General features: G+C 66.5%; 1 protein-coding gene across 1 annotated transcript; it reads left to right on the forward strand.

Annotated features, from left to right (window-relative positions):
• Window positions 1–1,330: 1,330 nt before the first annotated feature.
• MAP3K12 (mitogen-activated protein kinase kinase kinase 12) lies at window positions 1,331–15,744 on the forward strand. The gene is given in 16 exon segments (XM_052809986.1): window positions 1,331–1,497; window positions 4,409–4,783; window positions 5,290–5,473; window positions 6,641–6,832; window positions 7,726–7,884; window positions 8,293–8,451; window positions 8,895–9,003; window positions 9,676–9,785; window positions 9,980–10,096; window positions 10,795–10,932; window positions 11,601–11,865; window positions 11,867–11,974; window positions 11,976–12,050; window positions 12,342–12,412; window positions 12,914–13,175; window positions 15,588–15,744. Coding segments are annotated over 15 exon segments (2,382 nt in total). The 5' UTR covers window positions 1,331–1,497; window positions 4,409–4,443; the 3' UTR covers window positions 15,681–15,744.
• Window positions 15,745–16,217: the final 473 nt, after the last annotated feature.

Here is a 16,217-nt window from a genome sequence, read left to right on the forward strand (position 1 = left end):
CAGTATGGGGGTCCTGGTGCTAGTGCCAGTATAGGGGTGCTGGTGTCAGTATGGGGGTCCTGGTGCCGATGCCAATATGGGGGTCCCGGTGCTGGTATAGGGTCCTGATGCTGGTATAGTGGTCCCAGTGCCGGTGCCAGTATAGGGGTGCTGGTGCCAGTATGGGTGTCCAGGTGCTGGTATGGGGTCCAGGTGCCGGTATGGGGGTCCTGGTGCCTCTATAGGGTCCCAGTGCTGTTATAGGGGTCCTAGTGCCCGTATGGGGGTCCCAGTGCCGGTATAGGGTCCTGGTGCCAGTATAGGGGTGCCGGTGCTAGTATTGGGGTCCCGGTGCCTATATAGGGTCCTGGTGCCAGTATGGGGTGCCAGTGCCGGTATAGGGGTGCCAGTGCTAGTATGGGGGTCCTGGTGCCGATATAGGGTCCCAGTGCTGGTATAGGGTCCTGGTGCCGGTATGGGGTGCTGGTACCAGTATGGGGGTCCCGGTGCCAATATGGGGTCCCAGTGCCGGTATAGGGGTCCTGGTCCCGGTGCCAGTATGGGGTGCTGGTGCCGGTATGGGGTGTCAGTGCTGGTATAGGGGTGCGGTGCCAATATGGGGGTCCCGGTGCTGGTATAGGGTCCTGATGCTGGTATAGTGGTCCCAGTGCCGGTGCCAGTGTAGGGGTGCTGGTGCCAGTATGGGTGTCCTGGTGCCGGTATGGGGGTCCAGGTGCCGGTATGGGGGTCCTGGTGCCTCTATAGGGTCCCAGTGCTGTTATAGGGGTCCTAGTGCCCATATGGGGGTCCCAGTGCCGTATAGGGTCCTGGTGCCGGTATGGGGAGCTGGTGCCAGTGCCAGTATAGGGGTGCCGGTGCCAGTATGGGGGTCCCGGTGCCAATATGGGGTCCCGGTGCCGCTATAGGGGTGCCAGTGCCAGTATGGGGGTCCCGGTGCCAGTATAGGGGTCCCGGTGCTGATATAGGGTCCCAGTGCCGGTATAGGGGTGCCGGTGCCAGTATGGGTGTCCCGGTGCCGGTATAGGGTCCCAGTGCTGGTATAGGGTCCTGGTGCCGGTATAGGGTGCCGGTGCCGGTGCCAGTATGGGGGTCCCCGGTGCCAATATGGGGTCCCAGTGCCGGTATGGGGGTGCCGATGCTGGTATGGGGGTGCCGGTGCCGGTATAGGGTGCCGGTGCCGGTATAGGGTGCCGGTGCCGCTATAGGGCCCCAGTGCCGGTACAGGGTGCCGGTGCCGGTATGGGCTGCCGGTGCCGGTATCGGGGCCGGGGCGGGGCGGGCGGGGCGGGGCCGCGCCGAGCGCCGGGCGGGGCCGTTCCGCGCCGCTCGCCCTGACCGCGGCACCGGCCCCGGTACCGGCCCCGCCCGCCCGCGCCCCGGCCCCGCCGGGCCCAGCCCCGGCCCCGGCACCACCCCCGGCATCACCGGCATCACCCCCGCCACCACCGGCACCACCGGCATCGCCCCCACCGGGCGCGGGGCCCGGACCCCCCCCAGGTACCGGCACCGGGGCCGCGGCGGGGAGGCCCGGGGGGGGGTGGGGGGGGCGGCACCGGGGAAGGGGGGGGGGTAGGACCAGGGATGCGGCCGGGATGGCGGGGAGGGGGGGGCACATGTTCCCCTCCCCCCCCCCTCCCCGGCCGCCCGGGTCCTCCCCGGGGTTCGGTGGGGCCTGGGTTGGGGGGGGGGGATGGGACACGAGCGGCCTTTTGCACACGCGTGTGCCCCCCCCCGCACCACCCCACCCCCCACCCCGCATGTGTGAGCTGCTCTTGCACACGCGGGGGTAGCTCCGTGCACACGTGTGACGCCCCCCCCGCCCCTTTGCAGACGTGCTTGCACCCCCATGCACGCGCGCGTGCCCCCCTTGCACACGCGCGTGCAAGGCCTGCAGGTGCGTCCACGCATGCCGGCACCCGTGCGTGTGTCCGTGTCCCCCCCCCCCCCCCCCAGACACGGATGTGCCCCCCCCGGCACGCTTGTGCATCCCCTTTGCACCCGCGTGTGCAAACACTTGCACACGTGTGTGCACCCTCGCGTGCCTCTGCACAGGCGTGTGCAGCCCCTCCACGCGTGTGCAGCCCTCACAGGCCTGTGCACCCGCTTGCACACGTGTGTGCTCCCCCCCCACGCACCGCCGTGTGCCCCTCGCAGCCCGTCCCACTCTCCCCGCCCCTCCCCGTGTCGCGACAGGCCGCCATATCCCGACATGCCATGTCGGCGGGGGCGGCGCGGGGGCGCTCTCTCCCCCCGCCCCGCTCCCCTCCTCCCAGCTCCGCTCTGTCGCGACACGCGGCCGGCGCTGTCGCATGTCGTGACAGACACACACCCTTCCCGCCTCCCCCCCGGGTGGCTGGTTCCCCCGCTGCTGCCTCAGTTTCCCCGTTCAGACCCGCCGGGGGGGGGGGGGGGGGGGGAAGGCTCCATCCCTTACCGGGATGACGTCACCGCGTGACGTGATGTCACCACGGGGGGGACACGACACCTGGAGGGGCGGGTCGTGTGTGTGTCCCCCCCCCGGGCCCGGACGCCTGGGTCCTTCGGGGTGACGCTAAGCCCCGCCCACGCCCCCCGCGGTGACTCACCCCCCCCCACCTAATTTTAGTGATGACCTCATCCACCGGCTCCACTGTTGCCATGGCAACTCCCCCCCCCCCAAATTTTCAGGGGAGCTGGATCAGGCCTGATCCCCCCCCCCCCCCCCCCCAGGGACCCCTCAGCCCCTGGGGCCCCCCCGGACCCGTGGGTCCCCCACCAGCCCTGCCTCAGTTTCCCCTGGCACGTTTGCACGCCACGTGCGGCCTTGCACGCCCTCTTGCACGCTCTCGCGCACGCTTGTGCACACCCTTACGTGCCCGTACGCCCTCTTGCACACTCGTCCATCCTCTCGCACGCTCGTGTGCCCTCTGTGCATCACAGCCCCCCCCCCCGGCCTAGTGGGTGCACACGCATAGGAGTGCACACACGGGTGGGAGGAAGGGTACATGTGTGCACACACACAAACTGGGGGTGCACACACAGGAGAGGGCGTGCAAACACGTGTAGGGGTGCACACACGTGTGCAAGGGGCTGCAGGTGCCTGCAAGGGGTGCCCAGAGGTGCAGGGCTGCACATGGGGGTGCAAGGGGGGTGCATGGGTGCGTAAGGGTGCATCTGGGTGCAAGGGAGTGCATAGACGTGCTGGGGGTGCACACACATGCGGGGCTGCACGCGTGAGTGCAAGGGCATGCACATGCAGGTAAGGGGGGTGACATGAGTGCAAGGGGGTGCACACACGTGGGGCTGCAGACATGGGTGCGAGGGGGTGCATGTGGGCGCAAGGGGTTGCACATGTGGAACTGCACACATGGGTGCACGGGCAGTGCACAGGCACGTGGGGCTGCAGACATGCATGCAAGTGGGTGCACATGCGTGTAAAGGGGTGCCCATGCATGTGAGGGGGTGCACGTGGGTGCAAGGGGGTTCACATGCACATGGGGCTGCAGACATGGGTGCAAGGGTGTGCCCATGTGTGTAAAGGGGTGCCCACGCATGCAAGGGGGTGCCCATGGGTGCAAGTGGGTGCCCACGTGTGTAAAGGGGTGCCCACACATGCAAGGGGGTGCCCACGGGTGCAAGGGGGTGCGCGCGCACACACGTGGGGCTGCACACGTGGGTGCCCATGCATGCAAGGGGGTGCACACACACACGGGGCTGCAGACATGCATGCGAGTGGGTGCATATGCATGTAAAGGAGTACCCATGCATGCAAGGGGGTGCCCATGGGTGCAAGGGGGTGTGCACACGCACACGTGGGGCTGCAGATGTGGGTGCACACATGTGTAAAGGGGTGCCCATGCATGCAAGGTCCTGCCCATGGGTGCAAGGGGGTGCACATGCATGTAAAGGGGTGCCCATGCATGCAAGGGGCTGCCTATGGGTGCAAGTGGGTGTACACGCGTGTAAAGGGGTGCCTATGCATGCAAGGGGCTGCCCATGGGTGCACCCACACACACGGGGCTGCATGCACGAGTGCAAGGGGGTGCACATGCATGTAAAGGGGTGCCCATGCATGCAAGGGGCTGCCTATGGGTGCAAGTGGGTGTACACGCGTGTAAAGGGGTGCCCATGCATGCAAGGTCCTGCCCATGGGTGCAAGGGGGTGCACATGCATGTAAAGGGGTGCCCACAGGTGCAAGGGGGTGTGCATACACACACACACGTGGGGCTGCACACATGGGTGCAAGCGGGTGCACACACGTGTAAAGGGGTGCCCGTGCATGCAAGGGGGTGTACACACACGTGGGGATGCAGACATGCATGCAAGCGGGTGCCCACGCGTGTAAAGGGGTGCCCATGCATGCAAGGGGCTGCCCGTGGGTGCAAGGCGGGGTGCACCCCCCCGGTCCCGCTGACACCCCTCCCGCAGGCCGGGGGGCGGCGGGGGGCACGGGGGTCCCCGCCATGGCCTGCCTGCACGAGACGCGGACGCCCTCGCCCTCGCTGGCGCTGGCCTCGGACGGGACCCCGGAGCAGGAGCTGACCCCCACGCAGTGCGTGCTGCGCGACGTGTTGCCCGCCGCCCCCGCCGCTCCCGCAGCCCCCCCGGAGGCCTGGCCCCGTCGCGGGCCCCCCCGGCACCCTGACCTGGGTTCCGAGGGAGCGGGACCCCTGGCCGCCGAGGCCGCCCACCTTCGGTGCCAGGCGGGCGGGGGGTTCCTGGAGGGGCTTTTCGGCTGCCTCAAGCCCGTCTGGACCATGATCGGCAAAGCCTACGCCGCCGAGCACAAGCACCCCCAGGAAGGTGAGGGGACACGGGGCAAGGGGGGGGCAGCATGGGTGCTGTGGGGCTGGGAGGGGGCGAGGGGGCCGGGAGGGTGCTACGGGGCTGGGAGGGGGCAAAGAAGGGTGCTATGGGGCCAGGAGGGTGCAAGACGGCAAGGGAGGGTGCAAGGGGTCGGGGGGGTGAAGTGGGGGCAAAGGAGGGTGCTATGGGTAAAGAAGGGTGCTATGGGGCAGGGATTGGGGTACTGGGGTGCAGGAGACATCAGGGGTGGCAATAGGGCAGGGGAAGGGGTGCAGAGGAGGGTGCCACCAGTTCCCGGAGGGTGCAGTGGGACAGGGATGGGGCAAAGCAGGGTGCAGTGGGGCAGGGGGTGGGGTGCAACGGGGCAGGGTGGGAACGGTAGGGCTGGGGTGAGGGTGCCAAGGGGGGGGGCTGCACCCTGGGCACGCCAGCACACGGGTGCCATGGGTGTGGGTGCACCAGGGGTGCCGGTGCACGGGTGCCAAGGGCATGGGTGCCCGCAGACCCCTGGGAAGTGCCCTTCGAGGAGATCCTGGACCTGCAGTGGGTGGGCAGCGGGGCGCAGGGTGCCGTCTTCCTGGGCCGCTTCCACGGCGAGGAGGTGGCCGTGAAGAAGGTGAGGGACCTCAAGGAGACCGACATCAAGCACCTGCGCAAGCTCAAGCACCCCAACATCATCACCTTCAAGTGAGCGTGGGTGCTGCTGGCACCGGCGTGGGGCACGGGCACGGCGTGGGGCATGGACGTGCTATGGGCATGGGGACACCGTGGGCACAGGGCATGGACATGGCACGCGGCATGGTCATGGAGTGTGGAGGTGGCATGGACAAGCCATGGGCACAGGGCATGGACATGCTATGGGCATGGAACACGGACATGGCATGGGCAAACCACGGGCGTGGGGCATGGAGAGCATCATGGGCATGGAGAACACCGTGGGCACAGGGCATGGACACAGCATGGGCATGGACATGGTATGGGGCATGGATGTGCCATGGGCATGGGGCATGGGGCAGAGACATGGACATGGCATGGGCACGAGGGATGGAGGCATGGACGTGGCATGGCCGTGGACACGCCGTGGGCCGTGGACACGCCATGGGCAAGCCACGGACAGGGAGGACACCATGGGCACAGGGCATGGACACGTCATGGTCATAGGCATGAATACAGCATGAGGTGTGGACATGCGATGGGCAAGCCATGGGCATGGGGAACACCATGGGCACAGGCCACGGACATGAGCATGAACACGGCATGGGCATGAACACGGCACGGACATGCCATGGGCACAGGCATAGGGGTCATGGATGCAACACGGGCATGGGACACCAACACGCCTTGTGCACAGGGAACACCAGCATGGCATGGACCTGGGTGGGCAGGACACGGCACGGACACGGGGCACTGACACGCCATGGGCACGGGGCACACTGGCATGTCCCACATGTGGCACAGGGGACGGCCACACGTGGGACAGGTCTGTCACAGGCGGGGCACTCTCAGGGCAGGGCGATGTGGGTGCAGATGGGTGCCCCAGTGCTCTGGCGCTGATGGGAGCCCCGATTCAGATAGGTGCCCCAGTATCCCAGTGCTACTGGGTGTCTGGGTGCAGATGGGTGCTCCTGCTGCTAACGGGGGGGGGGGCTTGAGAGCAGATGGGTGCCCCAATTCAGATGGGTGCTCCTAGCGCTAATGGGGGAGGCTTGGGTGCAGACGGGTGCCCCAGCACGGATGGGTGCTGGCAGGTACCTGAGTGCAGATGGGTGTCCTGGAGAAGTTGGGTGCTCCGGTGCAGCTGGGTGCTGCCGGGTGCCCCGGCAGCGGGTGCTGAGGGTGCCGCTGTGCCCGCAGGGGTGTGTGCACCCAGGCACCCTGCTACTGCATCATCATGGAGTTCTGCGCCCAGGGCCAGCTGTACGAGGTGCTGCGCGCCGGGCGCAAGGTCACCCCCTCCCTCCTCGTCGACTGGTCCATGGGCATCGCCGGCGGCATGAACTACCTGCACCTCCACAAGATCATCCACCGCGACCTCAAGTCGCCCAAGTGAGCGGGGATGGGGGCTCAGGGAGCACCCATGGGTGCTGGGGTGGGCGCCCCAGGTGATGGCGTGCCCGCGATGGTGCCGTGCCCGTGGTGGGGACATGCATGTGGCGGTTGCATGATCGTGGCAGTGCCATGCCCTTGGTGGTGCCTTGTCCTCGGTGGCTGCATGCTGGTGACAGTTGCATGTCCACGGCAGTGCCGTGTCCTTGTTGGTGCCATGTCCATGGTGGTGCCGTGCCCATGGCAGAACAGTGTCCACGGCGGTGCCATGTCCATGGCGGTGCCATGTCCTTGGTGGTGACATGTCCACGGTGGTACCATGTCCATGGCGGTGACATGTCCTTGGTGGTGACATGTCCACGGTGGTGACATGTCCACGGTGGTGCCATGCCCTTGGCAGGGCAGTGACGGTGGTGGTTGCATGCCCATGGCAGTTGCATGCCCATAGCAGCGCCATGTCTGTGGTGGCTGCGCGTCCATGGCAGTGACATGCCCATGGCAGTGACATGCCCATGGCAGTGACGTGCCCATGACAGTGACGTGCCCATGACAGTGCTCTGCTTACGGCAGTGCAATGACCTTGGTGGTTGCATGTCCGTGACAGTTCTATGTCCACGGCAGCACCATACCCATGGTGGTTCCATGCCCGTAGCAATTGCACGACCATGATGGTGCCATGCTCGTGGCGGTGCTGTGTCCGTGGTGGTGGCGTGCCCGCAACAGGACCACGCTCACAGCAGTTGCATGCCCATGACGGTGTTGTGCCCATGGTGGTGGCATACCCATGACCCGATGATGCTTGTAGCAGTTGCATGCCTGTGGCGGTGCCGTGCCCATGTCATTGGCGTGTCATTGGCGTGGTGCTGGCGTGGCGCTGAGCGGGTGCCCCCCAGCATGCTCATCACCTACGACGACGTGGTGAAGATCTCGGACTTTGGCACCTCCAAGGAGCTCATTGACAAGAGCACCAAGATGTCCTTTGCCGGCACCGTGGCCTGGATGGCACCCGAGGTCATCCGCAACGAGCCTGTCTCCGAGAAGGTTGACATCTGGTGAGGACACAGGGACCTCGGGAACATCGGGGACATGGGAACCTTCGGGACACCAGGGAGCGGTGGTGGCATTGGGGAGACAGCAACACAGGGGGCTTTGAGAGGCAATGGGGACATTAGGGGGCACGGGAAGCGCTGGGGACAATAGGAACAGGGGACATCAGAGACACATGAAGCCTCAGGGACACTGCAGGGGACCAGAGATGGGGACATTTGGGATACCGGGAGGGACATTGCAGGGACAGGGAGATCGGGGACCACAGAAGCAGCAGGGACCACCGGGGACACCAGCATGGGCAGAAGCAGGGAGGGGACCCAGGGCGGGGGGGGACCAGGGCACAGCAGGAGGACACCGGGGGTGCCCAGCCGTGGGTGACAGGGGCCGTGGGTGACATCATTGCCCCCCAGGTCCTTCGGGGTGGTGCTGTGGGAGCTGCTGACGGGTGAGATCCCCTACAAGGACGTGGACTCGTCGGCCATCATCTGGGGGGTGGGCAGCAACAGCCTCCACCTGCCCGTCCCCTCCGGCTGTCCTGACGGCTTCAAGGTGCTGCTGCGCCAGTGCTGGTGAGTGCACCCACGGGGACACCCCACCGTGAGGACACCCCACCGTGAGGACACCCCACCTGGGGACACCCCACCTGGGGACACCCCACCTGGGGAAATCCTGTTGGGGACACCCCACCATGGGGACACCCCACCTGGAGACACACTATGGGCACCCATGCCACGGAGGGGTCATGCCATGGGGGACCTGCCATTGGCACCCCAATGTGGGCAGTGCAGGGGGGGGGCCCCTGGTGATAGGGGGACCCCCACCCTGGGGGTGCCCCCACCCTGGGGGGTGCACCCCATGCCAGGCTGCACCCCATGTGTCTTGGACACCCCATGTGTCCTGTGCACCCTTCTCTGCCCGTGGTCCCAAAAAGGCTCGGCACCCCCCCAGCAACCCCCCAGCACCCAACTGGCCCCCCCCCTGCCTGCACCCAGTGCCGTGCCGCTCCCTCCAGGAACAGCAAGCCCCGGAACCGGCCGTCCTTCCGCCAGATCCTGCTGCACCTCGACATCGCCTCTGCTGACGTCCTCTCCACCCCCCAGGAGACCTACTTCAAATCCCAGGTACCCAGCACCCCAGGACCTCGGACCCCCAGCACCTCAGGACCGCTGGCACCCAGGACCCCCAGTGCCCCGGGATTCCGGCATCCAGGAACCCGCCAGCACCCTGGGACCCCCAAACCCTGCAGGATGCCTACTTCAAATCCCTGGTACCCAGCACCCTGGGGGCCCCAGCACCCCAAGAGCCCCAGGATACCCCAGCACCCAGGGACCTGCTTCAAATGACTGTGAGGGCTGGTGCTGGGGGAACTGGTGCCAAGCAGTAGATGGCATCCAGGGTATCCAGGCCCAGTATATCCCAGTGCCTAAAGTAGCTGCACCCAGGTAATCCCAGTGCCCGAGTACCTGGTGTCTGGGGTATCTCATGCCCATGGTGGCTGGCACCCATAGTAGCCAGGTGCCCATGGTAGCCAGTGCCAGTGTTGCCCAGTGCCCATGGTAGCCAGTGCCCGGGGTGCCTGGTACCTGTGTTAGCCAGTGCCTGGGGTGCCCAGTGCCCACAGTAGCTGGTACCTGTGGTGCCCAGTGCCCATGGTAGCCGGTGCCCAGTGTGCCCGGTGCCTGGAGTGCCCAGTGCCTGCAGTAACTGGTGTCCCGTGCCCACGGTAGCTGGTGCCCAGTGCCTGTGGTAGCTGGTGCCCAGTGCCCTTGGTAGCCGGTGCCCGTGTGCCGCAGGCGGAGTGGCGGGAGGAGGTGAAGCTGCACTTTGAGAAGATCAAGTCAGAGGGGACGTGTCTGCACCGGCTGGAGGAGGAGCTCATCAACCGCCGGCGCGAGGAGCTCCGGTGGGGCCTGTTTGCGGGACATGGGGTTCTGAGGACCAACTGGGGATACTGGGGGCACTGGGGCATCAGGGACATATGGGGGACCAAGGGCAGGGGTTATCAGGGGGTGCTGGGGTACAGGGAGGGCTGTTGGGGACCTGTCCCTGTGCGCGGTGGGGTGCGTGTGCCGATGCCACACGTGCCCTGGGTGCCAGGCACGCGCTGGACATCCGGGAGCACTACGAGCGCAAGCTGGAGCGCGCCAACAACCTCTACATGGAGCTCAGCGCCCTCATGCTGCAGCTGGAGCTCAAGGAGAAGGAGCTCCTCAGGTGAGTGGACACCCCACAGCCACAGCCAAACCTATAGGCACTCCATGGCCACAGCCAAGCTTATAGCCAGCCAATGGCCATGGTCAATCCTGTAGCACCCGTTGGCCATGGCCAACGATCCCATAGCCAGCCCATGGCCACGGCCAACCCTATAACCACCCCATGGCCACAGGCAACCTTATATCCACCCCAAAGCCACCCTATGGCCAACCCTGTATCTACCCCATGGCCAACCCTATATCTACTCCATGGCCAACCCTATGGCCATGGCCAACCCTATATCTACCCCATGGCCAACCCTATGGCCATGGCCAACCCTGTATCTACTCCATGGCCAACCCTGTATCTACCCCATGGCCAACCCTATATCTACTCCATGGCCAACCCTATGGCCATGGCCAACCCTATATCTACCCCATGGCCAACCCTATGGCCATGGCCAACCCTGTATCTACCCCATGGCCAACCCTATGGCCATGGCCAACCCTATATCTACCCCATGGCCAACCCTATGGCCATGGCCAACCCTGTATCTACCCCATGGCCACCCCATGGCCACGACCACCCCTATACCCGTCCCATGGCTCCCCTGAGCCCATGGCCAGCCCTTACCCACCCCCTGGCCACCACCCCAAGGCCGTGGCCACCCCACGCCGCGTCCCTGGGGTGCGGGGGTGCCCACGCGTGGCCCGTGGCAGGCGGGAGCAGGCACTGGAGAAGCGCTACCCTGGGCTCTTCAAGCCGCGGGCGCCGCGGGGGCTCCTGCACGGCAACGCCGTCGAGACCCTCATCAAGAAACGCAACGTCCCCCAGAAGCTCTCGCCCCACGGCAAGCGGTGCGCCCGGACGCCTGGGTCCCTCAAGGGAGGGTGGGGGGATGGACCCTGGGTCCCTTGGGGGGGGGGGGGGGGGGGGGGGTCTGGATGCGTGGGTGCTTTGGGTTGGAGGGGCATGTACATGTGGGTCCCTCGGGGTTGGGGGGGGCTGGGGACATGTGGGTCCTTGGGGGGCTGGGAGCCCAGATACCTGGGTCCTTTGGTCTGGGGGCTTGGGTGCCTGGCGTCTTTGGGGTGGGGGGGTCTGGGGTCTTTTGGGGAGGGGGAGGTTGGACACCTGGGTCTTTTGGGTAGGAGGCATGGACGTGTGGGTCCGTCAGGGGGTGGGGGGGCAGGTCTGGGGTCCTGGATGTGTGGGTCCTTTGGGGGCTGGGAGCCCACACACCTGGGTCCTTTGGGGGGGGCAGGTCTGGGGGCTTGGGTGACTGGGGTCCTTTGGGCTGGGGGGGGCTCTGCGTTTCCAGATGCCTGGTGACCCTTGGGGGGGGCAGTCTGGGGGTGCAGGTGTCTGGCATCTTTTGGGGGTTCTGGGGCTGCAGATACTGCTGTCCCTTAGAGGGGGGGTCTAGACATGGGGGTCCCTCCTGGCTGGGTGGGGGCTGTTCTGGGGGCTCCCAGACGCTTGGGTCCCCATCCGCAGCCCTTCCCCGTGTCGTGCCCCCCCCCAGACCCGACATCCTGAAGCCAGAGGTGCTGCTGCCCAAGCTGGATGCAGCCATGGCGCAGGTGGCCCTGCCGGGGTGTCCCAAGGGCCCCCCCTCACCCGGGCGCAGCCGCCGGGCCAAGGGCCGCCATCGCAAAGCGGGACCCCGGGGGGGTTGTGGGGAGCCGGGTCCTGAGGCCGGACCCCCCCGGGGGCTCCCTGGACCCCCCCCAGCCGCCACGGGCCCCGACCTCCTCGGGGGCACCCTGGAGGCTGCGGGTGTCCCCCCGGGCCACGGTACCTGATGCTGGACCTGGGGGGGCAACGGGCACCCAAGGGTCCCCCCCGCCACGGCCCCCCGCTCCCGGTGAGCCCGAACGAGAGAGCGGGGCTGGCCGGGGGGGGGAAAGCGGGGGCCGGGCAGCACCTCACCCCCGCGGCACTGCTGTACCGGGCGGCCGTCACCCGTGGGCAGGTGAGAGCCCCGGATGCCTGGGTCCATTTTTTGGGGGGGGTGGGGGGGGGACAGGACCCCCAAGTGCATCCCAGCAGTGGGGAGTGGGATGGATCCTTTCTGGGAAAGGGTTTGGGGGGAGGTCAGACACAGGGGTGCCTCCTGAGGAGGGGGGGGTCAGGACCCTTGGGTCCATCTTGGGGGGGGTTCAGGATCCCTGAGTTCCTCCTGGGGTGGGGGGGGGGGGTCAGGACTGCTGGGTCCCTCCTGAGGAGCAGTGGGATGACCCTAATGCACCCCCCCCGCCCCCAGAAGCGGGGGGTCTCATCGGAGGAGGAGGAGGGCGAAGTGGACAGCGAGGTGGAGCTGCCGCTGCGGCAGAGGTGGGTGCTGACACCCCCCCCCCCCCGTCGGCTGCCTGGGTCCATCCGGGTGTCTGTGGGTGCTCAGACACCCAGGATGGGTGCAGGAGGGGGGGGGGTCTGTGGGTGCTCAGACACCCAGGATGGGTGCAGGAGGGGGGGGGTCTATGGGTGCCCTGGATGGGTGCAGGGGGCCAGTGGGTGCATGGACACCCAGGATGGATCGATGGGGGGGCTATGGATGCTTGGAAGCCCTGGATGGGTGCGGGGGGGGGGGTAATCAATGGGTGCTCAGCAGCCCAGGATGGGTGCAGGGGTGTCAGTGGATGCCCAAGATGGGTGCGGGGGGGGGTAATCAATGGGTGCTCAGCAGCCCAGGATGGATGCAGGGAATCAGCAGATGCCCAGGATGGGTGCGGGGGGGTCTGTGGGTGCCTGGACACCTGGGATGGGTGCAGGGGGAGCTGTGGGTGCCCAAATGCCTTGTCCTCACCCCCCCAAACACGCTCTCCCCCTCCCTAGGTGGCCCCCGGGCATGAGCAAGCGCCAGTCGCTGTCGACCTTCAGCTCGGAGAACTTCTCGGATGGGGACGGGGATGGGGACGGGGACGAGGGGCACACGAGCGAGCCCTCGCACAGTGCCACCCCCGACGTGGGCAGCACCAACACGGACGAGCGTCCCGATGACCGTTCCGAGGACCTGCTCTCCCAGGGCTCCGAGATCCCCCTGGATGCCGCTCCCCCCGAGGGTCCCGGCCGCCGTCAAGGGGGGCTCAGCCCCAAGGTGATGCCCCCACCCCAGGGTGGGTGCTGGGGAGCACCCACAGCCCCCCCGGGGATGGGTGACACCATGGGGTGGGGTGCTCCCAGCATGGGGTGGGGGTCCGTAAGGTCCTTGAGGACAGGGTTAGCAAGGGCATGGAGGTCCCTCAGGGTCCCCCCCCAGGGATAGGTGCCGTTGGATGGGGGTCCCTAGGGTCCCCCAGAGCTGGGTATTATGGTGTAGGGGTCCCTAGGGTGCCCCAGGGCTTGGTGTTATGAGGTAGGGTGTCCCCTGAGCCCCCCAGGACAGGATTAGCAAGGGGAAGGGTGTCTCTAGGATGGTCCATGGCTTGGTACTAGGGGCTGCAGGGGTCCTTAGGGTCCCCTAGGGCTGGGTAGTGTGGGGCAGGGATCCCCTGAGCCCCCCCCCAGGATGAGGTTAGCAAAGGGAAGGGGGTCCACAGGGCCCCCTGGGGTGGGTACTGTGGAGTAGGGGGGTCTCTAGGCTTCCCCAGGGCTAGGTATTATGAAGGAGATGTCCCCTGAGCCCCCAGGATGGGGTTATCAAGGGGAAGGGTGTTCCTCAGGGTCCCCGGGGATGGGTGCCATTGGGTGGGAGTTCCTAAGGTCCTCCAGGGCTGGGGGGGGGTCCTCTGAGCCCCTCACACTGGGGTTGGCAAGGGGAAGCAGGGGGGGTGTCCCCCACTGAGTATGCCAGGAGCAGGGTCCCCAGACCCCCCTAGGATCAAGTAGCAGGGGGAGGGGGTGATGTCCCAGGCCCCCCCCCAAGGGTGGATATCATGGGCAGGTGGTCTCAGGGGCTCCCCAGGACCTTGGGGAAGGGGACCTCCCCAGTGCCCCCCAGGACGAGCTACTATGGGGAGGGGGTCTTGTGAGCTCCCTATGACAAGGTAACAAGGGGAAGGGGGGGGCTCCCAGAGACCCCCAAGACCAAGTACCATGGGGGGGGTAGGGGAGCATGGGGTCTCCCAGGAGGGTCCTGGAGCCCCCCAAGGATGGACACCATGGTGGGGGGGGGTGGCTGGGGGAACCTGGGACCACCTGAAACAAGTGCCATGGGCAGGGGGTGTCCCCTTGGGGACGGAGTGGGAGGGTGTCAGGTACAGATACTGTAGGGAGGGGGAGTGTGTTAGGCCCCCCCCAAATAGGAAACATGGAGGGGGGGGTCCCCTGGGTCAGGCTATCAGGGGGAGGGGTTCCCCCAGGACCCCCAGCACTGCGTACCATGTAGAGGGGGTCCCGTAAGTCCTCCCACGACCTAGCACCTTTAAGAGGGGCTGCCCATCGGCCCTGGGGGGGGGCCAAGGATCAGGTGCCATGGGGAGGGGGTCCCAGAACCCCTTCGGGGATGGACACTATGGAGAAGGGGTGCCAGGGTCCCCCAGAACCAAGCACCATGGTCATGGGCTCCCCAGGACAGGTAACAAGGGGAGGGGGTGTCCCCTGAACCCCCCCCCCCCCCCAGGATGGATCCCATAAGGAAGAGCTCTCAGGGTCCACAGAGACTGTCATGGGGGGGTCCCAAAGCCCCCCAGGGCTGGATATCATGTCCAGGGGGTCCCCAGGGCTCCCCGTGATGGGGTAGCAGAGGAAAAGGGGTCCCAAGTCCCCTGGGGATGGTTACCGTGGAGAGGGGGGGGGCCCAGTACCAAGCATCTTGAGGAGGGGGGCTGCAGGGATCCCCAAGACCAGGTGCTATAGGGGAGGGGTCCACCAGGGCCCCCCAGGACTTGGTACCATGGGCAGGGGGTCTCAGGATAACGCATCACCGGGAGGGGGTCCCCAGGAACAAGCACCATGGGGAGGGGTCCCCCCTGAGCACCCCCCCACGACCAGATACCATGTGAAAGGGGGTCCCCCCAGGATCAGGTGTTATGGGGGCCCCAAAGCCCCCCAGGGTGGGCAACAACATGGGGAAGGGGTGCCCCAGCCCCCAGCGAGAGTAAGCAAGGGGCAGGGGTCCCCTGAGACCTCCCCAGGTACCATGGGGAGGGGTCCTGTGAGCCCCCCCCCAGGAGGAGACCCCAAGTTCAAGTACCATGGGGAGGGGGTCTCAGATATGATAGAAAAGGGGTCCCAAAGCCCCCCCCAGGACCAAGTACCACATGGAGAGGGTCCCCCCAGCACTGGGCACCATGCGGGGGGGGGTCTTGCAAGCCCCCCAGGATGTAGCAGCTTGGGGAGAGGGTCCTCAAGACCCCCAGGGGCAGATACCTTGGGCAGGGGAACCCCCAAACATCAGGGGCCATGGAAAGGGCATCCCCCAGAACTGGTTACCACGGGGGGGGGGGTGTCCTCAGGGCTCTGCCCTGCAGAAGGGGGGGTCCCCAAACCCCCCAGAACCAGCTGTGGGGCAGGGGGAGGCTCTGAGGATGTTTAACACCCCCCCCACCACCTTTACATCCCCCCCCAGGTCTCCGAAGACTCAGACTGCGACAGCGCGGAGCTGGACCACTCAGGCAGCGGCGAGGGGCCCCCCCGACCCACGGCCCCCCCCGGCCTGTGACCTGTCCCCCCACCCCCCTGCACACCCCCCACTTGTACAGCCCCAAATATTTATATAAATATCTATCGATCTCTACAGAAAGCTCTGTGCTGTCTCTGTGCTGGGTAAGGGGGGGGACAGGACTTAGGGAGGGGGCACTGGGGGTTATTTGGGGGGGGGGGGGGAGAACAGGGGTAGAGGTTGTCTGTCTCCCTCTTGTGTTTATGTAGGCCCTACTGTAATAGCCCCCACCCCAGAGGTGGAGAGGGCCTGTGTCCCCAGGCCAGGCTAGAGGATAATTGGGGGGGGGGGGTATATAAGGGGCTGAGAGCCCCCTCCAGTCCCACCCCTTCTTTACTGGTGGAACTGGGAGCACTGGATGGTGGCAGAGACCCAGTGCTGGAGCCCCAGGGGGAAGTGGGAAGGGTGGGGGGGGGCAATTGCTGTCACCCCCCTGAAGCAAGGAAGGTCCCAAGTGGACTGGGGTGGTAGGAGGCAAGGCAGAGAGAGTCAGCATACCCAGCTGGGATACTGGTTTCCACTAAAGACCAGTTTGCA

The sequence above is a fragment of the Harpia harpyja genome, chromosome 15, assembly GCF_026419915.1.
Source record: "Harpia harpyja isolate bHarHar1 chromosome 15, bHarHar1 primary haplotype, whole genome shotgun sequence".
NCBI lineage: Eukaryota > Metazoa > Chordata > Aves > Accipitriformes > Accipitridae > Harpia > Harpia harpyja.